Source organism: Lacerta agilis, chromosome 9, assembly GCF_009819535.1.
Source record: "Lacerta agilis isolate rLacAgi1 chromosome 9, rLacAgi1.pri, whole genome shotgun sequence".
Classification (NCBI taxonomy): Eukaryota; Metazoa; Chordata; class Lepidosauria; order Squamata; family Lacertidae; genus Lacerta; species Lacerta agilis.
The window spans coordinates 37387540-37410208 of NC_046320.1; the positions used below are offsets into that span (position 1 = coordinate 37387540).

The 22669-nt window shown below is 42.1% G+C and overlaps 1 protein-coding gene across 7 annotated transcripts in view; it reads left to right on the plus strand.

Annotated features, from left to right (window-relative positions):
- Window positions 1-2385: 2385 nt before the first annotated feature.
- Window positions 2386-22669, plus strand: part of NR3C2 (nuclear receptor subfamily 3 group C member 2) — a 133633-nt gene continuing 113349 nt past the window's right edge. The window contains exons 1-3 of one of the 7 annotated variants that reach the window (XM_033160369.1): window positions 2386-2808; window positions 7299-7365; window positions 10703-12488. In XM_033160369.1, coding sequence (XP_033016260.1) covers window positions 10705-12488 — 1784 coding nt within the window. In that variant the 5' untranslated portion in view covers window positions 2386-2808; window positions 7299-7365; window positions 10703-10704. Of the gene's footprint in view, window positions 2809-3889; window positions 3992-4983; window positions 5187-7298; window positions 7366-10702; window positions 12489-22669 lie in introns of those variants that run through there. The other 6 variants (XM_033160370.1, XM_033160372.1, XM_033160367.1 and 3 more) reach the window with 6 other exon arrangements.

The following is a 22669-nucleotide window of genomic DNA, read 5'->3' on the forward strand; positions in this document are numbered from 1 at the left end:
GAAACTCTTCTCTTTGAGGTGCATCATCATGCTCTGGGACAAAAAAAAAGTTGCTTTTGTGCAAAGCAGATTAATGCACAATGACCTCAGTCTGCAGTTATGAGTAAGGGAACTGTATCCATGCACCCTAAAATAAGCATTGGGCCACCCCAAATGACACATCTGCACCACCAGGGTGACATGCCATAGAGCCCTCAGTGAAGTCCAACTGCTCAGCCCCATTCCTTTGCCTCTGCCTACCAGCTGCCAACAAGGGAAGACTTCCATCATAGACTGAGGAAGACCCAGCTGCCCTGCTCCACCTGCTTTCCTCAGATATTTTTTGGCTGGAGCTGCTGCCTGGTATGCTACCAGAGAAGAACAGGGGCAAGGGTAGGAAATGTTGCCTGAATAATTCTGGCTCCATACAGACACCATGCAATTGCTATTCCTGTGCTAGTTGTGATTGTCTGTTGAGCATCTTCACCTAATGGTGAAGGGTGGGCAAGAAGTCCAATAGATAAACAAACTGGAGGGGGGGGGGGCTTGGATGAGAAGATGGAAGATTCAAAATTAGTTGTGACAGGCTGAAAAACTAGGCCAAAGCCAACATGATAAAAAGTCCTGAAATTAGGTACAGTGCAAGAAATAAAATGCACTAATATAGGGTAGACTGGAGGACTGTCACTCATGGGAGATAGAGCAGGCTTCTACTCAGTTGTTCCTGGTGGCAGTTCTAGAACCAATGGGTGGAAATTGCACAGAAGGAAATTCCAGCAAAAACATGAAAAATTTCTTAAATATAGGAGTTTCTCCATGGTGGACCAAACTGCCTCAGCAGACTTTGTTTTGCTGGAGCAAGTGTATCTGAGCAAACTAAAGGCTGGATGGCCATTTCAGCCATGCTGTGGTTGCATCCTGCATTACAGATCATGCACTGAGCATGGAGTTGTTTTATAGTGGCCTTTCTCAACCTGGGCCCCTGGCCATATTTTGGATCACAACTCCCTGTGCTGTCTGGGGCTGATGGGAGCTGTGGTCCAGAAGAGCCCCAAGGATGGGAAAGGCTGGACTAGAGGACCTTCCAACTCTTTGGGTTCCAATTTGTGATTTTGCACCACACAGTCTGGAATCTGGGTAATTCATGGTTTGTGCACTGAAGTCGGCAGACTTGGATGCAAGGCATGATACGGTGAAAGCAGACTTCGAGTTAATAAATCATGATCCCCGATGAGTTTTAGCCTGATCGAATGCCCGTTTCACATCGCCAAAGAGCGCTTAGATTGCGCTGTGAGCCCGCCCACCCCTCTCCAAACCCACCGAGTGATGTGAAATCCATTCTTCTTTCGACTCTTTGGCGCTGTCCTGAACGCAGCCCTCTCAAACTTCCCCGCGAGAGGAGGGCCCGGTCCGTGTCGCGGGGTGGACGCGGCTAGGGGGGCCGAAAAGGAAACAGGAACCTGTTGTGGCGCGTCGCTGGATGTGGGGCAGAGGGTGGGAATCCTGGCCCGGGAAAGGCGCGCGTACTGTAGGTACAGTACGCAGAAGGCGGAAACTGCCCTCCCCGCTCGGAGCGGGAGCGTTTCCCTCCGCGTGATGCGTGTGCAGCTCAGCCTTGCCCGCCCGCTCGCTGGCTGCGCTGGCCTTGCGTGGCCTGCTCTACCCGCCTCCCCTCCCTGGGTGTGGAAGCGCGACTGGGCGGCCTGCCCTCGACCCAAGCCGGCAGGAGACAGCCTTTGCGGCGCTCCCACCCCCGTTCCCTGCACTTTTGTGCCGGGAGGGGCGGAGAGGCGGCTCTTCAGAGCCCGCTGCTGCTGCGAGACGCGCCTGGAAAGAGAGCGAGGGAGAGCGAGAGAGGGAGGGAGACCGCTAAGCTCCTCCTCTCGCTCGCCTTCTCTCCCCTCCAGCAGCTCCAGGAACCAGCTCCAGCAGCAGCAGCAGCAGCAGCAGCCCGCTGGGTGACTGCGAGAGACGGAGCGAAGCGGAAAAACACACCGGGAAGCAAAAGCGGCGAGAAGGAAGGAGGAAGGAAGGAAGGGAGGCGTGAGGGGGGAAAGCAGCAGCAGCAGCAGCGGCAGAAGGTGAAGCGGAAAGGACACGCGCGCAGAGAAGAGGCGGGGGGGGGGTGGAGAGAGAGAGAAGAGCGGAGGGCGCGCGCAGTGGGAGAGGGGGGGGGAAACCCCCAAAAGTTTACACCCTCCGAAGCTGCTCTCTGGTCTCCCATCCGCCTCTTCCCTCGGCGGCGCTGCTGGCGCAGATGGGAGTTTCACCTGGAATGACAGAAGTTTAAATTTTATTTTATTTTTGGTGACCATTCTCCACGGCGTCGGTCTTCTCTTCAAAAACAATAATAATAAAATAAAAGAATAAAACCTGCCGGATCCGACGCTCCCTCCCCTTTCTACCTCCACCCCCCCCCACGCCCTCCAGCAACTGTAGGCGATGTGACAGCCAGGGGGCAAAGCTTTTGCGCCAGCCTTGCCTTGCGGAGAGAGCTGTCAGCGAGGAGGCTGAGCCGAGCGGACTTCTCGCTGTCGCGGCCCCGGCGCCCCCTCCAAAGAGGCTGGAAGTACGGCGGCTCCCCCACCCCACCCGCTTCGCTGCCGGGTCTTGCGTGTGAGAGCGTTGCAACCTCCTTCTCAGTCTCTCGCAACCTCCCCCCCTCCCAGCTTCCAGGATTTAACCCCAAATCTCCTCTGGATCCACCTTCTTCCGAGGCCATTCGTTCCCCATTGGCTGCGGTCAGCGCTTCTGGATCGGACTCGCAGAAGTGCAGGGTCTTGCCTCCTCCGGCCATTGCACGTCGCGGGGGGTGGCGGAAAAATGAAGGTGAGTACCCGGGGGGTGGGGTGGGGGGCGAGCGGGTCGCCACACTTTGCTGAGAGTCCCAGCGCCTCCAGGGAAGAAAAAAGCTTTCATTTTTTCTTTTCTTTTTTGTTTTTAATGGAGTGGAAGAGCTAGAGGTCCAGATGTATTTAGTTCTCAGGATGGTGAGAATTATTATTATTATTTTAAAAAGCGCGAATTAATTGGGAACACCAGTAACTGAGGATCTCCTCTTGGGGAGGGGATGTGCAGAAAAGACACTTCCAGGACGCTGCTAGTGCTGGGCATAACCAATAAAAAAACTTAGTTGGGGGTTTGGGGGGCATTGCAAGCGCTCCGGCCTTGGGAGAGCAATTCGGGAGCTTGCACTAGTTCTTCGGGGCGTTATTAGCTGTAGAAACGGGGATCGATATCTGCCAGAAGGGCTGAAACACGGGGGGCACGTGACTGCTAAAATAGTCTGCCAATATTGTGGAGGTCTGCTGTGCCCTCTCTCTTAGGAAAAAAACAGTCCTTGCAGTTTTAAATATGCACGAAGCAGAGGTAGTGTGTCAGTGTGTCTGCCTGTGTGTTTAAATTTTAAGTCGCTTTTTGGAGTGGTTTCCTCGCTCGTGGCTGAGGTACTTTTTCGCGAGTCTCTCTCGCCCAGGGTGCCTGGAATTCCATTAAACTTTATTTCTCAGGGAGTTATTTTGGTCTGGGTATGAAATGGAGAGAAACGGGATCGAGAAGGGTGTGTGCGCGCAAACCGAGGGGAGGGGGTGTGGGAAGGCGATGTCTGCTGTCGGGAGGAGGGGGGGGATCGCTTACACCGCTGCTGTCGACTTCGGGTTTGGGGGAGGTCAGCATTTTGGGGGGGGGCACGGGCGGGCAGAGGTGATTTTGCTTCCTTGACCCCCCGGAAACGTGCGTCATTTCAGCCAGCTTTCCAGACTGAGAAGTGGCGGGGAGAGAGAGAGAGAGAGAAATGTCCGTGCCTTCCTAAAAATATATTTAGAAACTCTGCCCTCAAAGATGGAGCGCGCGGGGAAATGCTCCCTAGCCCTCCTTGGGGGTCTCGTGTTTTGGGGATCCGGTTGGATGGCTCCCGGTTATTAGTCCGCGCAACTTTCGTAAATAAAAGAAAGAAAATGCCCGGAGCAGGACTTGGCGGAGAAGATACCAGACGCAATGAGGGAACCAGAGGGCAAGTCCTTGAGGCGCTTCGTAGGTTTCTGTGTGTGCGTTTTCGAAAGCAGGGTGGGCGGGTGGAGACGAAGGAGAGCCGTTTCTTACATCGGCAGCGCTCGTGTTCGCTTAAACGTTTTTTTTTAAAAAAAAAAAATAAATTTATTAAGGGGGGGGGGAATTATACGAAAACGTGACCGTTGTTGCTTTTGCGGCTGCTGTGCTCCTCGAAGGGTGAGGCGGGGGGCGGAGGGAGAGGCAACGGTTCGGGCGCAGAACGGAAGCGGCCCCCATCGCGCTCACCTTGGTACAGGTGGAGTTAATGTCTCCGAGAGACCTCGGGAGGCGGGGAAAGGAGGCTCGGAAGCCAGCCCCCAATCTGGATATCGCCTCCATTAAAAAGAAAAAGGAAAAAAAGAGGGGGGAGGTAGAGGGAGGTGGGAGGTAGCTTGGGAAGGAAGGAGGCGCAGCTTCAGGGCATGGGGTGGTGGTGGATCCAGCTCCAACTCTCGCCTCAATGGATTTCTTCTGCGGGAGGCTTTGCTAAAAAGCTATTTTCCCCTTCGCTGGCCATATGTTTTGGTGGACCGCTTTAAACATTATCCGATTAGTTTCCAAAGTCTCGCTCTTCCCGGCAGCTCCAGCTGCAAAAGGCAGTCGGGAGGGTCGGGGAAGGAAATTTACAGGTTCCCCCCCCCCCTCCCTCCACTTCCACCGCCCCACCGCGCAAGCACCGCCTCTCCTGGGTAGGCTCTGCAGCTTTAAGGAAAGATACATTTTCTAGCTTGTGTCGCAGCAACTTTGTAGCAGTCATGTCGCCCGCCAGGTGACTGACAAAAGCTTCCGCCCAATGGGAAGCGCCGTAGACCCTGGTGCCGCGGCTTGGCTCTTCTCGCCGCCCAATGGGAGAGAGGGAGGGGAGGAACCCGGTTCTGAACTTTATCTGAGCATGTGACATGTTTTTAAAAGGACTTGGCACCTTCGCACGCGCGCCCCCTCCTCTCCTCTCTCTCTCTGCCCTGAATAGTGTCATTGGGCGACACAACAAATCTCGAGTTGGGAATAATGTCCGGAGAATAAAGCTGGCTGCTCGTTATTTCCTCCTCCGCGCCGAGACAGCCTTTCATTTCCGACCGTGGAGGTTGACTTTAGGCGGGTGACACTTGGAAGGGGACGTGCGTATTATGCCTACAGGTGGAGGGAAAATGTTATAGGTGTGCTGGGCGGGGCGGGGGGGGGGAGATCGTGACCAGCAGGGAGGAGTGACTGTACCCGTTAAATTATAGCAATAATGTGTAGCGGGAGAGTTCAGGGACTTCTAATTAGGGAAGGAAAACATAACTTTATAAACGTGCATTAGACTAATGCTATATTCGCACGTGGGGACGCAGTTTCCAATGTTGCGTGTTCTCTCCGGTGTTTCCTGTGTGGGCTGGACGAGCCACAAATGATCGGCTACTCTGTGCAACTTTAAATATTATTTCTGGCAGATACAACCCTGAGGAGATCCTTACGAGGAAGAGCAGAGCCTAAATATCCTGTCTCAAGAGGACGCTTCTGGGTCAGGGAAGACATAAGGGGGTCTAACGTTTTTGTGGGGTTTGGGGTAATTTGTCCACAGAGTGAAGGAGGCAAATGCTGTTTTCAGGCTGGGTTTTTAGAGGCTAGGAGAACCGTGTTTGGAGGCTATATACTGTACTAGGCTTTCTGCTGAGTTAAAGGACTGTGTGAGCCAGAAAAGCAAACACCAAGTTGAGATACAAAATATAGGATAGAATGGATAGAGTGTGGAATTTTCAATGTGTCATTGTCGGGGATTGCTACTTCTACAGTAAAATGTGTATTTATGTATCAAAGCTGATGATCGCATTTAGGGTTACTCAGCTTTCATCTAGTTCAGTTTTGTTCAACTTGCTGGTTTCTGTGGAACTAACAGATTTTACTTCAAAGTAGTTCCAAATGTGACGGCTTGATAAGGGAATTTTAGCCTCGAACTTATGCTAGAAAGGGAACATGCATTAGTTACTGTTTCATCATATTTAAAGATACTGTAACTGCAAGTTCTGTTACAAATGCAAGCCATGATGGCAGGGGCAGCAATTTCAGACTCTGTGATGTATAGCTTATTACTTTAGACAGTTATGGAATATATTTCCTGGGGAGGGGGAGGTGGAAAGAAGAAGCAATAATTGAGTGTGAGATTTTATATCAATTTATATTGCTCGTGGTTGCTGTAAAATGAGGGAAGCCTGCTTCAGTTTATGAATAACAGCATAATCTCTATATAAAATATACTGAAGTGTATCTAATTTTCTAACTCAGTTCTATCATAATGATGGACACCAAAAGCCAGCTTTCATAAAATGCTTTCTGTGTGTGCCTTAGCTGCCCCAACATACATGTGGTATGTGCAAAGACCACCCATCTAGAAGACAAGATGGACACTGGAGGTGAAGTGGTGTGCAGGGATTTGGGTTGTTGAGGAAATAGCACCAGAACCTTGAATTGCAGAAAGCAGCAGGGAGTAGGTGCAAATTTCATTGTAGTGCCGTGAACAGTGTTGACTTAAGATCATGGTTAGCAATAAAGCTCTGGGTGGCCTATGGACAAGTCATCCTTGGCCCTCCTGTTAGATGTGTTCATAGGTAAAGTTAAATAATGTTATGCCCCAAGCTCTATGGAGAAATGATGCCGTGTGCTGTTTGCTAGAGTCACCTTTGGAAGAGGTGGGCTTCAGTATTCTATACCAGTGGAAGCTTCCAAGTACAGTAGACATAATAGATCATCTAACAGACTTTCAGCTTTGAGGTTATGAATGCATAAACAACAGTTGCCAGGTCACCAGATGAATGGGTTGATAAATCTTTAGGCTGTTCCAGATACCTAAGATTTTAGGTATCCTCCAAAGTTATCAGGCTTGCACAATACCTTTGTCTGGGTTGTGAGAAAGGTACAGGAGTAGCTTAATGTCTTTGCTTGTGTGATCTGTTAACACATATATCTTATCACAGTCAGCAGTGAAAAGGGCACAGAGAAATCAGCAGGGTAAAAATGCTCAGACAATCTTCAGGTGAACCTCACTGACCAATAGCAGAAGCAGATTCTCAGTTTCAAGTCCACACTGGGGAGAAGGACATAGAAATCCAATAGTGTTGGTTTCACCAATATTTGCTTGTTCTCTTACTTAAAAGTTACTTGTACTCCCTATAAAAAAAGTTTATTTTCATTTTCGGGTTGTTTTTTGAAGAACATAGTAAACAAATTAACAGTTTTAAGTCAAGTTTAGTTCATTTTTTTTTAAATATGCAATTTATATTTAACTCTAGGGGGAAGTTGAATGAAGTGATGCACATTTGATAGATACATGCCATGATTTGCTACACGTGGCTTCATGTGAGTTAAGCGATGTTATAAATATTTTATGGCTATGACGTTATGCATGCATTTGTCACTTTGTTCTGTAAGATTTCACAAGTGTGTCTTCCTTACAAACCAGTCTCTATGTGTATTTAGGCTAGCATGACCTTTTATCTCTTATTTACTTACAGAAATTAGAATGATAGGCTTGTCAGATTTAAGTTGCCATGACTTTATTCATACCTGGTTTTTTTCAAGTTCTAGCTAGTCTACACAAAAGTATATCTATTACTTCAGTACAGAGGGCAATATGAAGGGAGAAAACTAAGGAATAAGTCACTGAAACAGTAGATTATCAACAGTTTGACAAGGGCAAGTAAACAGATGACAAAGTTACGCTTAAATAAGGAGGCATAATGTTTAGCAAAATTAAAAATGCAAGCATGTGCATTGAATAGAAATAAGGCATGCATTCTGCAAACAGGTCACCTGAACATCTTTCAGTGCATGTATTTTGAATAACTAAATAATGTATCCATGCTGCCTTTATTATTAAAGATTCAAGTCATCTGGTCTTTTTGTTTATTAGAGTATTATTAAAGATGACCAATTAATTCTTTCTCCCTTTAAATATTATAGTTCAGTTGCACAGCAAGGATATAGCCTTGTATATATGTTTTTCTGGAGGCTGTTGTTGGTCAGTTGGAATATGGTGTAATTGGTCTTAATCCTAGATACAGAAGTAAATTCCACTGAAATAAGGGAATTTGCTTGTGGATTTTGGTTTGGGGTTTCAATTTGTAAATGGCTCCTCAGTTATGTGAGAGGGGAAATTGTGTTATGAACAGTAAATGCACTTCCTAGGGATTAAACATATATAGGAATGTGCTGTAAAGCTACAATCCTATTGTGCACTTACCTGAAAGCAAACACTGCTAAATGCTGGGACTTAATTCTGAATAAGCATGCTTTGGACTGGGCTCCATATAAGATTCTCATGAATAATCTTTCAGCTCAAAGAAAATGTATTATTTTTTAACTCTGCTGATAAGAATGAGGTTTTAAGAATGAGAATTCATAGATTCCAAAAGCCAGATTTAATTTTCATTTCATTATGCAGATGTTTGGCAAACTGGCTAAAGTGGCAGTTTATGCATCATGTAAACCATGGTTAATGGTGCACCATGAACACACCTACCTGGGCTGTTTAGCTCCTTTCCCATTTAGAAACAAACCACTAATCCTGGCTGTGCATTGCATGTGAATCATGGATCATTTTTCCTTTCTTCCCTTCAGTAGCAGTGAGGAGCAAAGTGAGTGCAGTCAGCTTTTGCATGGTGAGCCCTGGTTTATGGCTAACTGTGACATAATAACTAATCAAGTGTGTGTTGGGACAACAGTATGGACCTGTCAGGTCCATCTGCCCTACCTTGGTCTCCATGCATTTGATGTAATATCTACACAGTTTAGAGTGCTATGTATGTATGCCTGATAGCCTTTGAAATCAGAGAGTTATCAGGTATGTGTAGGAATCTTCAACTATGTTCACCATTTAAACACTGTGCATTAAGCTCTCATGAATTGAAGAGTAAAACTTCACACTAGCAGGTATCCATGGGCCATATTAAAAGAAGACGACGACCAGTTTTTGTAGGAGTGAGTAAGATGGGGCCACAGAAAGAACCTTGTCATCCAATGCTAGTATGCCAGCCTTCCATATCTTATCTCTTAAAATCCCTTTGCCAGTGTCACCACTCACTGAATTTTTTTCTCCACCCTCCTTGACCTTTTAGCTGCTAAATTAAAGAAATGGATAGGAAAGAAACTGATGCCCATTGGTGACCCATTGGTAACCCTTCCTGACTTTCCATCTATGAAGATGGCTTAAGTGTGGATGGAATGGGTTGGTCATCATGGGCCATCCTTGGGACCTCAAAGAGCTTAATAAACACCCCAGCTCTTAGGTTTGACAGTTCTTATTTAGATGCTAGTTTGAATGTTCAGTTTACACAATCTGCCTTAAGTGACCTTTTAGACAAGTGTTCAGGTACCATAGCATTTTACATTTTATTTGATGTGTGCTGGGAGACATGCTGACTAGCCTTAAATTGGAAGATGAGGCTACAAATGTATTAAATAAGGACTGCAGATATTCTAATGATTGAAAGCATGTTGCATGGTGTTTTGGGGGGATGAAAAAAATATTATCTTCAGATGGTTTGCATATCTTTATAAATGTTTTTAACCTGTTAACATTAAGTATGCTTTACATTTTGTGCATGTTCAATGTGCCTTATTCGTGTTCAGCATGTTTGTTTCCTGACCAGTGGGTTTTATTGTAGATTATGTGCATGCTGTTAAGTTGAAACTGTAAACATCACGTTTCTAAAGGGTACAAATTTAGAACAAATTAATAAATGATAAACATGTGATTTACATATGTATAGATGAGAGGGAAATACCTCTCAACAAACACATACAAATGGTTCTGCTTGTCCAAATGCATATCATTTAAATTCAGTTATTTAAACAAAATGGGAACATGTTGTATCTTGTATGTTTACAGTGCAATCATCTACATTGCATTTCAGAAGTCCCATATAGTTCATTGGGACTTATTCCCAGGTAGAGAGGTATAGGATTGCAACATTAAGGTTGCTTGGATACCAGCCTCCTTCCAAGCACAGAATACTTTTCTGTGGCTTTCTCTGTGATTTATGTCCTCTTCCTGTCAGTTTTCTGATTCTTAATGAAGGAACAGAACCATGGGCTCAGTTTATTTATCAGTTAGCTTTGATCAATAACTTCTGGGTGACTGTACTGTCAAAAAAAGTGGTAAAACGCTGGGAATTATAGAACATCATTTTCATTGGAGATTCTTAGTCCCATGACAGGGCTGCCATTTATAGAGTTCCTAGAAAGAAATCTTTAGCAGTTAAATATGTTATGTTTTGGTGTCAAAAGGGAGGGAAAAGAAACCTATCTTCTTGCCTACTGAGTTTGCTTGAGTTTCCAAAATGTATTTACTCATTACCTACACCATTGTAAGAACAATTAAAATGCATGGAATATGCAAATGAAATATTAAATATACTCTGAGGTCATTGTATCTACTGTCAATAGCAAAGAAAGTGGAATAACTTTTCCAAGTTGTTTTAGTTATTTTGGCTTAGAAAGTTGAAAAAAATATTTTCCATGGGTGGACAGGGTACAAAATATAATATTCAGTATCATAGTTTGAAAATTTAGTTTATATGTAATAAGTGAGGCTTATTCTTATGTAAGTGTGATTTCAGCCATAGTCTTTTGATGTATCACAGTGGTTTCATATGCATACATACTTACATTTTAATGTGCTATTTTCTTTTTATAGTTATGGAGACCAAAGGCTACCGCAATTATCCAAAAAGCCTAGATATGGAGAGACGCTGGAGTCAAGGCTCCCAGTCGATGGAGTATACTTCTGCAGGAGCAGAAGAGCGGTCCGAAGAGAGTAGTAACTATATGGAGATAGTAAATGTGAGCTGTGCTGCTGGTGCTTTTCCAAACAGCAGTGCTCAAGGAAGCAACAAAGAAAAACCTGAACTACTTTCTTGCCTTCAGCAAGACCATAATCACCCTGGCATTTCGACCTCTGACATAAAAACTGAGTCAGACTCAAAGGAACTTTCTGCAACTGTAGCTGAATCAATGGGTTTGTACATGGATTCTGTAAGAGATGCTGATTTTACCTACGACCAGCAGAGTCAACAAGGCAACATAAATCCTGGAAAGATGTATCAGAATGTGGAACAACTGGTAAAGCTATACAAAGAGAATGGTCACCACACGTCTCCCTTGAACACCCCAAGCAGATCCCTGAGACCTCTAATATTGGAGTGTGCAAGCTCTATGAACGGTGGTATCATGCCAGGCACTGTCAAAAGCCCAAGAGTATGCCGAGAGAAGAGTCCTCCTGATTGTAGTCCTCAGAACATGACGACTTCAGTGTGCAGTCCTCCTGGAATTAATTCTGTATCGTCATCTACACCTACTAACTTTGAAAATTTCACAGTAAATAGCCCGGTCAACCAAGGAACTCCTTTGTCATGTTCACCCAACATTGAAAACCGAGGCTCAATGCTGCACAGTCCTGCACATGCTAGCAACGTGGGATCTCCTCTTTCTAGTCCTATAAGTAGCATGAAATCACCCATTTCAAGCCCTCCTAGTCACTGTAGTGTGAAATCTCCAGTTTCAAGTCCTAATAATATCACCATGAGATCCTCAGTATCCAGTCCTGCAAATATAAACTCAAGATGCTCTATTGCCAGCCCTTCCAATGCCAATAATAGGTCCACACTTTCTAGTCCAGCTGTTAGTACTGTGGGATCCTCTATGTGTAGTCCAGTAAATGGTTCACTAGCCTTTCCTGCATCGAGCACACCTGTTGGACCTGGCACAGGCCAAGACATCATTCCTAGTCCAGATGCAAAAGACAATAAAGGTGCTCTAGCAATCATATTTCCTAAAATAGAGGAAATGGAAGATGCCATCCCTAATAGTGAAGTAGCTAATCAAATGACACTTGTTCAACGTATAAAACCTGAACCCGAAGGGGTATTCAGTAGCTCATGTCTTGGAGAAAATAGCAAAATCAGTTCTGATTCTCCATTTTCAGTATCGATAAAGCAAGAATCAGCTAAGCATTCTTGCTCTGGTGCTTCTTTTAAAGGGAATCAAACTGTAAACCCATTTCCATTTATGGATGGGCCCTATTTTTCATTCATGGATGATAAAGACTTCTATTCTCTTTCTGGGATTTTAGGACCACCTAATTCATTTGATGGCACATGTGAAAGTAGTGGGTTTCTAAATCCAGGCCTAGCTGTAGGAATTAAACAGGAGCCTGACGAGAGCAGCTATTATCAAGAGAACACTCTGCCACCCTCTGCCATTGTTGGTGTGAATTCAAGTGGACAGTCATTTCACTATAGGATTGGAGCTCAAGGCAAAATATCTGTACACCGACCCGTTGGCAGAGAGCAGTCTTTTCAGCACATGAGCTCGTTTCCTCCAGTAAGTACTCTTGTGGAGCCATGGAAATCACATTCTGAAATGTCTGCCAGAAGAAATGATGGGTATCCAGTCCTAGAATACATTCCAGAAAATGTGTCAAGGTAAGTGTGCTCTTCTTGTACTGCATGAAAATAATGGTTGCCTTCATTTTCAATTTTGTTTTTGTTTGGTAATATTATTCAAAACTGTACAGTAATGTGTGTTGCAATGTGTATTATTAGAATATTAGTCGGTTTCCCCTGTAAACATGCCAGATTTTGTTATTGGCTAGTTATGCACACTCAAGCAGCACTTTTAAATTGTTAAAACATGTAATAATGTTTTTACTCATTTTAATGGTGATACTTTAGTAGGCTTCTGGGTTTCAGCATCAAAAGATCATTATATACAGAACATTAGCATGGAGATTCAATGGGTTTTGGGGGTTTTTTCTATCATTATTCTCAGTGCTTTGCAACCATTGCCTAAAAGTGTGACTCAAATGGAGAAAATAATAATAATGTGTCTGTCAGGGATTATATTTACAAAGTTTCCTTGATTGCATGTATGCATTAGTTTCCAATGGGCTAAATTTAGAAAATTACAAAGGCTTTTAGGAGCATTATTTCTCTGTTTGTACTAATTTATGAGCATGGTAGCTTAATTGTACTCTCAGATGCCTCCTGAAATTAGGAGAGTATTAAAGCCTAAGAACTTCTGAAACAATTACAAGATTGTAATACAGTTGTACCTTGGTTTTCGAACAGCATAGTTCACGAATAACTTGGAACTCAAGCGTCACAAACCCGGAAGTAGGTGTTCTGGTTTGCGAACCTTGCCTCAGAAACCGAATGTCTGAAGCTACTTCCGTGGCTTCCGATTGGCTGCAGGAGCATCCTGCAGCCAATCGGAAGCTGCGCCTTGGTTTCCAAATGTTTTGGAAGTCAAACGGGCTTCTGGAACGCATTCTGTTCAAAAACCAAGGTATGACTGTATAGTGCAATTTAGTCCATTGAAAACAGTTCCACAGTATGAAATCATTCCTTGCACAACAGACCACTATAAACAAGCCTGAAATCATAACCCTGTTTACGCGAGATGTGATCTACTAAATTTTGGGGGACCACTCCACAGTCGTCATAGTTGTGCAGAACGCCTTAACCTTTTTTTAAAAAATACAAGTGTGAATGTTAAGAAAAGGAGGCTGCTGTTGCTCAGATTTCTAGGGATGTCCTAAGAAAGTCTATGGTCTCTTCTTTGCACTACTTGTTTGGAGTTTCCTCCCAGCCTTTCACATCCTCTTATCCTGTTATCCTGGTTTTAGTCATACCTTTCTCATCAGCCCTTTCCGATTAATTATTTTATGTATTATTCTATACGTTGTACCCAAACACATGCAACTAATCCCTAACAATGTGCTTTAAAATTAAAAGTCTGAATGAGTCACCATTGAGTAGTTGCTCAACCCTTTCCATTATTCACCATTTCTTCCTTCAAATTGTCCTAAGTAACTTGCACATGCTGTGGGGTTTCCAAACACTTCTGGAACATTGTTATGGAGGAGAATGATCCGGAGTGGAGGAATTCTGGGTGAATATAAAGGATCAAGGTGCCCTTCTTTCCCCTGCCGCTTCTGTGTTTTAAGTTTTTCCATTTCTAATCAAGTTTTCATCTTGAAAATTGTGCAGTTAGGCCATCAGGGATCAGTACTGGGTGGGTCATATTTTCTATACCCTTTTCAGTTTTCCTGTTATTCGTATAATTCATCATTTAGTTTTCTGAATCATCTGTTTGCTGGTGGTTTAGAACTCTACAACTATACCTGATTGGTTCTCCTGCCTCTCTTGCCCTAGTTTCTCTTGGCTATCCCTGAATACATGGGTGCCTGTTTCTTTGTGTTTAACTCAGAGCAGGGGTGTGGGGTGGTGGAAGGGGGGTCCTGTCTTTTCCTCTTCCTTTTATCACCTTCCTTCTTACAGCCACCTTCCTCTTGTTCCTTGTTCTTCTGCTTTACAAGTCTTGTATCTCCCCCCCCCCACTTGATTAATATTTATAGGTTTTTAGAATTTTCTTCATATTTCTGACTAGCTTGTCAACACAGCTTTGTTTTTTAAATCTGAAATAAGTTGCAGTTCCTTTAAAAATAATGTTGGTATAGTAGAAGTGTATATTTGCCTTGATAGAATGGAGGCTATCAGTTTAGTTATCATGTATGGTCCTGTCCTTCTGTTCTGGTGACACCGAATCATTTCCCAGATCATATTACATATTACATTATGTTGGTAGAACAGACCTTCCACATTTTCTTTAATTTGGTGGCTTGGGAACTCTTGTCACTTTGAAGTGCTCTACCATTGAGATTAGTTTTATCCTCAAGGTAACCTATTGTCAGGTGGGGAATTAATATCCAAGGAGTTGTGCATTAGTTATATATATATAGTATTTCCTAGGTATGCAGTTATCTGGGAGAAAAGGCTGGTTGCAATGTTGAACCTGCCCATATTGTATTGTAGCCATTCATTATGTTAATAATAAACAATGTTTTCTTTAGAAAATCCATAGAAAAAATATAGCAGTGGGGAGGGAATGCCCATTTTACAGCATTGCCAGTTCTACTCTTCCCAAGCACACACATCCTTCAGAGTTTGTTGGCCTCACTTTGGAAATCTGGTTTGTCATTTCCTGATGGGGTGCATGGCAACTGTAGTTTCCTGTGTTTTCCAGCCCAGTTAATTTAATGGGTGTACAAACTACAATCAATGTGATGCACATCAGCTTCTCTGGTCTTCTTCAAGCCAGTGCTTTTTTCTTAAAAAAAAAAAAAGATGTTTAGGGGTACTCTCATTTTTCTACTCATATTGAAATCCTGCCCCTCAATGAGGCCAAACTTAGATTCACAAAATGTTTAGGGGTATGCGTGCCCCCAGCAAAAAAAGCACTGCTTCAACTCAAGCCCTTTTATACTTTCAGCACCCCCCTCCCCATTCCCAAGAGGAAGTTTGCTTAGGAAGGGGTTAAGTGGGAGTTCTGCAACAGTTTTCCAAGGTTTGTTTGCTTTTTCGAATTTTATTGGGGAAGAAGCTTGGAAAGACACAACCATTTTCTGAAAGAGCTTGGGGAAAAACTCACTAGTTAAAATTGACTAGCAAACTGAACTTCGTTAAGTGACTTTGGCTATGCATTTATTGGAATCCACACAGGACTTTTTCGCGTGGAAGATAATAGTAGCATCAACTCACTAGATTAATGGTTCTCAAATCAGACACACACTTCCTGCCTTATTTACAGTAATGAATAATCACCTTCTAATATGCTTAAAAATTAGTGTTTTATATATTTGCCTGGCAAAGCCCAAACACTTCCAAATGATCTTGGATTTAAGAAGCACTCTGCCTATAATTATCCTATGTAGTTTTACATAGCATATTTACCTAATTTTGATCAGAAAGGTACAAATAAGTTACATCTTTGGGAACTGTATAGAGAAATGATCAGAAGCTATGTTTTCTTTTTCTAAAACATCTGCTTGATCCAAAACTGTACTAGGATTTTCATGTATTTTGAATGATCAGAGATCTAGTTCTTCCTGCAAGTCCTGCAAGTGAGGGGAAGTGATTAACAAAGGAGGGGCTTCCTGTAAGGGGCAGTCAGTTTTCCTACACTTTGTTGTTTGTCTTTTCCTTACACAACAACATAAACTGGGTATTTTCAGACCTACAAAATACCATAGCTGCTAAATGTTGTTCTCAATATCATCCTTGTTGTTTTATATCTCTTAATGGGTTTTTAATTAGCCAATTATTTGTTGAGTGGTTTTTTTTTTACAAACATTTTATATATTTTAATTAACAAAATACATTAGAAATACTTGCATATTTTTCTGCTGTAGGAATTGGCATCCTACTGTTAGAACTTTTTGGTTAGCCAAGAAGCACTCTCTCTCCCAAGCAAAGTTGACAGAGAACCAGGTGATACTATGGTTTGATCAGCAACACGCAAGGCAGATAGGCCTGTGAAGGATCCATGCAGGAGATGGATATATTCCTGTGTGGGTTTTCTAGGGAAGCTCAGAATGTAACAAATGAGTCTGGGGAAACCCTGTGTCATTCATTCACAATTATTTTCAAGCCTAATGGGCCTCCCTGAGGATTTCCGACTGAATAGGAAAATGTTTTTGGTGATCATAAAGGACATGCTTGTAACTTTTCCCTTGTATAAGTTTGTAACGCCAAAGTTCAGGATAAATTGAGCCCTAGTTCTGCACGAATTTAGCATAAATTCAATGGGAAGAGAAGGCCTAAGTGTCCATACAATCTTCTTGTTCCATTTGCTGAGTATAAAGATTCAGTGGTCAAATTACACCAGTCTATGGAATCCACCAACCCTCTCAGAAAACCCTATCACCCTTTTAAATGGGGAAGGGACAAATTCTTCCCTTCTATCAGCTGTCTTTTGAAAACTATATTGCAATACTGTATGATTTTTCTCTTTTGAACCAATCAGTACTGTATTTGTTGATATTTTGAATGATGTTTTCATAGATGCTTTCCCCTAGTATTAGTTTTGTAAGGTCTTGATGTATTTTTTAAAACTGTGGATTATGAAAATAAAAGTTTCAGGGGTCACAATTATATCATTGCATGGAATCTACCGAACCCCTCAAAACTATAGCACCTTAAAAAAAAATACACAGAGGAAGGAACAAATACACAATGAGTCATTATTCTCATGTCTTTCCTACAATGAGTTTGCAAAGGTCTCATTACCTTTGCAGTGTTTGTCATGGCATCACACCAGACAACCAGGAAGTTATGCAAGCAATTTTTCTCTCACTCAGCTGAGCTTTGCTGGGTTTTGGATGGTGTGAGTGGAGGACTATGGGTGGAAAAGTATGTGAATGAAATTCCCCCTAAGCCCAATTCTTCACAGGCAGTGTTAGTGTGGGAAGTAGTCATATCACAGATCCCTGCCATTTTCTTTTCTATGTTACTGGAGGAGTTTGGGAACAAATCACACACACAGCCTTTCAAGCTGCTGATATAATATTGAAACTGGTTCTTAGACCCAAGTAATCTTCCCTGCCACCTCTCAAATATTGGAAACTTTCATACACATTTAAAATTCTTTTTTATTTCAATGATCAAGAAAGGCTTAAAGCCTACCAGAAAATGTTATTTGTGTCACTTCAGTGATTGAACAATATATTTAGAGTCAAAATACAATACTTTATTAAAATGATTGTCTGAGTGAGAGTGCAGTTCTAAACTTGTGATTATGCCAGCAACATAATTTTCAAAAGTGGTTTGGGGAAATGTCAGTTACTTGAAAAAACAATAAAGCTGAAGAGGCTGACCTTTTGTACAGCTTCTGCAAAAGTTTTCCTTTTTTAAAAAGTCAGAAAACTGTTTGACTGCAACTTTCTAGATACCCCTAAAACATTTCCTTTTCCTTAGTTAGGCTTTCAAATTTTTTTTAGAAACAAAAGGGGCTAAACACATTTGGTTGGATCCAAACCAGATTGTCCTATTGATTGCAGATAGACACTACAGCATGACTAACCTGGGCTGCAGTCATTTTGAAAGTAGGTCCATTGAACTGAATGGGACTGACCTCTGAGTAAATATGGAAATTGTTATATTACCCTTTAAGTCTGGATTCAGCCCACTGCATTTGGTCAGAAATGTGAAGTTAAAAGGGTGTATTGACTAGGTCAGTCCAGCATATCAGCAATCACGCTTAGAGTATATTATTACTGTTCCCTGAGACTTTTTGTTTTGTTTTGTTGAGGTTTCTGCCCATTTCTAATTGCCCCATTATAAGATTTGCTGCTCAATTGAACAACTGGCATTGTAGACACATTCCCTTGGTCTTGCAGGCAGATATTTGCAGTGTTGCAAACAGTGCAAATATTTGACTTTGGTATACACAAGTTGAAATATAGGCCAAACCAGGAACGGTCACATTTTCTTTGTATTTTGTTCTTTGCTTTTCCAAACAAGACTTTTGATTTTCATCTCCCCCCCCCCCGACAACTAGGCAATCATGACATCCCGTTAGTTTTTAAAACTATGTTTTATAGAAGCATTGTTGAAATTTTACCAGAAACTGTAAGACAGTAAAGTATGCTGTCGTGCTGTCTCCTTGTTTATGCATACTTTACCCCTTCGGTTGTGTTTTTACTTCTCTTGATGCTTATCATCTTTTAAAAAAAATAAAAAATCAAAAAACTCTACAAGATGAAATGTGCCTCTCCTCCGCAAGCCTGGAGAAATCATATGTAGACATTCTCTCTGCTTATCAATTTGGGGAGGTTTGTGTTCGAAACTGTTTCTTGTTATGGTGGGAAAGAGGAGCTGCGTGTTTATGCTGGCTGAACCCCCCACGGGCCTTGCTGAAGCAATCACATTTAGGATAACTGCCAAAATGAGGATGTTCATATTGATTTTTGGATTCTAGTGATAGTTGGACAAACTTGGTCAGTGACATTCTAACACCTGGAACCCAAACAAATTACTTGGAAATAAGTTCCATTGAAATTCAGGGAACTTAGTTTCCGCATAATGTGTTTAGGATTGGGCAGTAATTTAAGTTATAAGTTCTTTTAATTTAACCTTTTATTTCCTTATGGTTGCCTGTATCCGAGTGATTTTGTTAACCTGCCAACTTTTTAATGGCTTTGAGTTCCCCTTAGTCATCTTCTTGAGAATTCAGGGACTTGGCCAATCATGACAGTGGTTCACAGGAAAAATACATATCTGATATAGACAGATTTCAGGCATGTAAGAAAGTTCAGAGAAAAGATCTCATTGTGTTAATTACTGTCAATTTAGGGAAGTGTTTCTATGTTGGGATGCTTGCAATGGAGCATCTGTTTAAGAAAGTTAGTTTTTAAAGCAGTTTTAAGAATGAGTGTGAAGTCTATGTAACCCTCCGGTTGGAAGGAAGCTTGCTATTTAGAAGTAGGAAGTTTGAATCGAGATTTTCTCCCTTTATAAATGTGTAGTTGAAGTGTTAAGGCAAAGGCTGACTTCCTTACATCACTGCATACTATTATTCAGCAAAGATCTTGGCTCCGATTCAGTTCACTATGCACATGCAAACGGCTCTTCTTGCCAGACATGGGAGGCAGAGATCTCTGTGTGCAAAGCTGATCCATAGCAGATAATGGGAAAACCCCAGGAATTAGTTTGATGGATTGTAGCCACTGGGTACAATCCCAAATTGTACCAAAGAAATTAGTTTAGTTAAATGGGATGTGGATTGCACCCATTCTGGCAGAGCCGTGGGCTCTGTCTATATGTGGGAGGTCTGTTCACACTGCCGGGCTTCCTTGTTCCTTGCAAGGATAGGAGCAACTCTCCATACACACACCACTGCTCATTAGACTGGAGAGCTTTGGAGTGGAGCCACTATGATTGAGAGGCATGATTTATTTCTACAGTACTTTAGGGCCTCAATCAAAGTTCACTGGAGATGGATAAAAAAAGGTTTCTGTTCTTGCTAAATGCTGAATCAAGGCAGTGGCAAGTGGAAAGGAGGGGGGAGGTAACATATTGCCTATAAGAGCTTTAAAAAGGTCAGTGGTTAATTAGTTACCAGGAGAATAAAGACTTTCTCATTTGCTGTGGGTTAACACAGCTATAATTTTAGTTATAGCTTACTGTACTTTGTGCTGAAAACCATATAGTCTGGGGGTGTGTAGGTGTGTATGAAAAGATAAATTTGCTCAGTCCTAAAAACGGACTTTTTCTGCTCTTGAAACCTACTGTCTCCAGGTGTTGTTTCATATGATATTTATGTTTTCTGCATTAACTATCTTATTTCTACATTATAGTTTGAATAAAAGACACTTTTAAAACTGAAATTGGAACAATATCCATTATTTGCTTTGTAGTCTAGGAGATCTCTTAAACTCTGGAGAACACTGTACTATTAAAATCTGAAACACTTGCACACTGCCTATTTCTGAATTAGTCCCTGTCTTTCAATTGAATCTTATTTCGTTATTTAAAACAGCGATTTCAACTTCCATTGCTGCGTTGGAATATATTCCTTGTGGTTTACTGCAAAATTAGAATCGAAAAATGCAATGGAGCAAGTTTCAGTATACCAGGAAAATTGTTCCTAACTTGATTAAGGCCTATGGTCGACAATTTGGGTTCTCACTTTGAGAAGGCAGAGGGGGTTTTTAGGGTCATATGTAGAGGCAGGACAACACTTGTCTCCAGCTTTGTCAAAATAGGTCATGTGCTTCTTCCTACTGGGAGTGGAGAGTGGGGACTCTAGATATGTGCCCATCCATGCACTTCTGTTGCTTCAACAAACTCAGAAGCAGTAACATAGGAAAAGAACTCTGCTTGAATTGTGTGGTTCATTTTAACTAGCACTGAGCCAAAAAGCAAAGAAGTGATTTTTGTGAACTTAGTAGTTGGTGTTGAAAGCAATTTTAAGGGGAGGATTGTTGCAAAGTGAAATAAAATTGTTCACCTGTTTTGTTTATTATTTATTAAAACATATTTATATACAGTACTGCCTTTTATGAAAACATCTTCAGGTGGGTTACAATAGAGCCCATTAAAAATACAGTAACAATGGTTAAAATAAATCCAGCTGCATTAACACTCAGTACAAAATTGAATTTCAAACTATAGCAATTCACTGACATTAAGAGCCAGCAAAGGTCTCAAAAAACCAGGAGGGTTTTTAGCATGTGCCAAAACAGTATCATTGTGTTTGCCATATTTCCGGAAGTCATGTGCTATTGTTTCTAGAGAAGCTTGCAGTTTTACAGATCTGTAAGTGTTTGTGTTAAATAGCCGTACCATTCTTTAGAGGAAATCTGCACTTCAGTTCCAGACATGTCTCTGAAAATGCCCATTCCATTAATTTCAATGCAATTTACTTCTTTATTTCCAAGAAGGTTTATATATGACATCCCAGTCCTTATTAACCACATTATGTGGAAGTGCCCATTGAAATTTAAACTGTCAACCAGTTGGTCCAAGATCGGTCAGATAGTAAAATGGCAACTTTTTATGTTTCATTGCTTCAAGGTAGCATTGCTCCACCTACCTAGATTGAATTTGCCCTCAGTGATGTCATCCAGAAGTGACTGACCCAGTGGGACAGTGCCATAACCAGAGCTCTTCGCAGCTGCTCACTGGGTGAGCCACTTCTGATGTCTTCACCTTTATTATAAGATAAACTAGGATCACCTGTGTGACCTGCCCAGGCTACATAGCACATCATCATGTTCATTGCATTATCTCTCTAGGAATGAGAAACAAGTCCTAACTATAGGAAAAAAATGGTGCAGATGAAAACAGCTTAGAAAAAGATGATAATCGGCACAATGAACAGCTTTGAAAGGAAATATCTCTGTCTCCTTGAAATCTCCCTGAAAGCCAAAAATCAAAACTGGTGAGCATTGGTGCAGCCTTAAGTGTTAATTTGATGGTGCCTAGGTTCTGGCCAGCCTACCGAAGCATATGGGAATTCTAACCAAACTTATTGACTCATTTATATGATATAGGATTGAACATGGGTCTAAATACCCTACATGATACCCTACATGAGAGAATTCATATTTGACCCTAGTATAAGGGGTGTTGTCTGCCTGGCCAAGTCACCATTTGGTTATCTAGGTTCTAGGATTGGATGCCATCTGCTGTCCACTGAATACATTGCAACATTCTTTTGATGTGTAGGCCCATTCTATATTAGAGTGGGGTTTTTTGTAGTGCTGTCCTTTTATACAACTGTTAGCTTTAATATATTAGACTGGATTGGTCATATCACAAGTAGCATCTCTACTTTAGATCCAGCCTAGAATTTGCTTCCTTTTGACATCACTGATCGCAAATCAGTATCTACCTTTTTTTCTTAATTAAAGTTGACAGCTAACTAAAAAGTATAATATCTTCCACTCTCTCTAAATTCTTCAGTGGCTTGGGAAAGTATAGGATTTTTACGTTTATCAAGAAGGTTGCACATCAAATTAAAGTTAGCACATGCAGAGCTAAACCAGAGGCTTTCTGCTTCTGTGGATTATGCTGCGCATATATATTTACATTGCCTTCTTTTATGCTGGATATTATTTTCCTTTTACCTCTGACATAAACAGCTTTGATATCAAGTGCAAAAGGATTGTCCACCACTATGCTCTTTATATGGAAAAAAGCCTGTTCTTTTAATTCTAAGTAATTCTCTTCCAATTCAGTATCAGCCAAATCTAATAGGAAATGTGTGGGCAGACCATGCTGTTTACAACGCTCCAAAGTATATTCTAACGCCAACCTTGTCT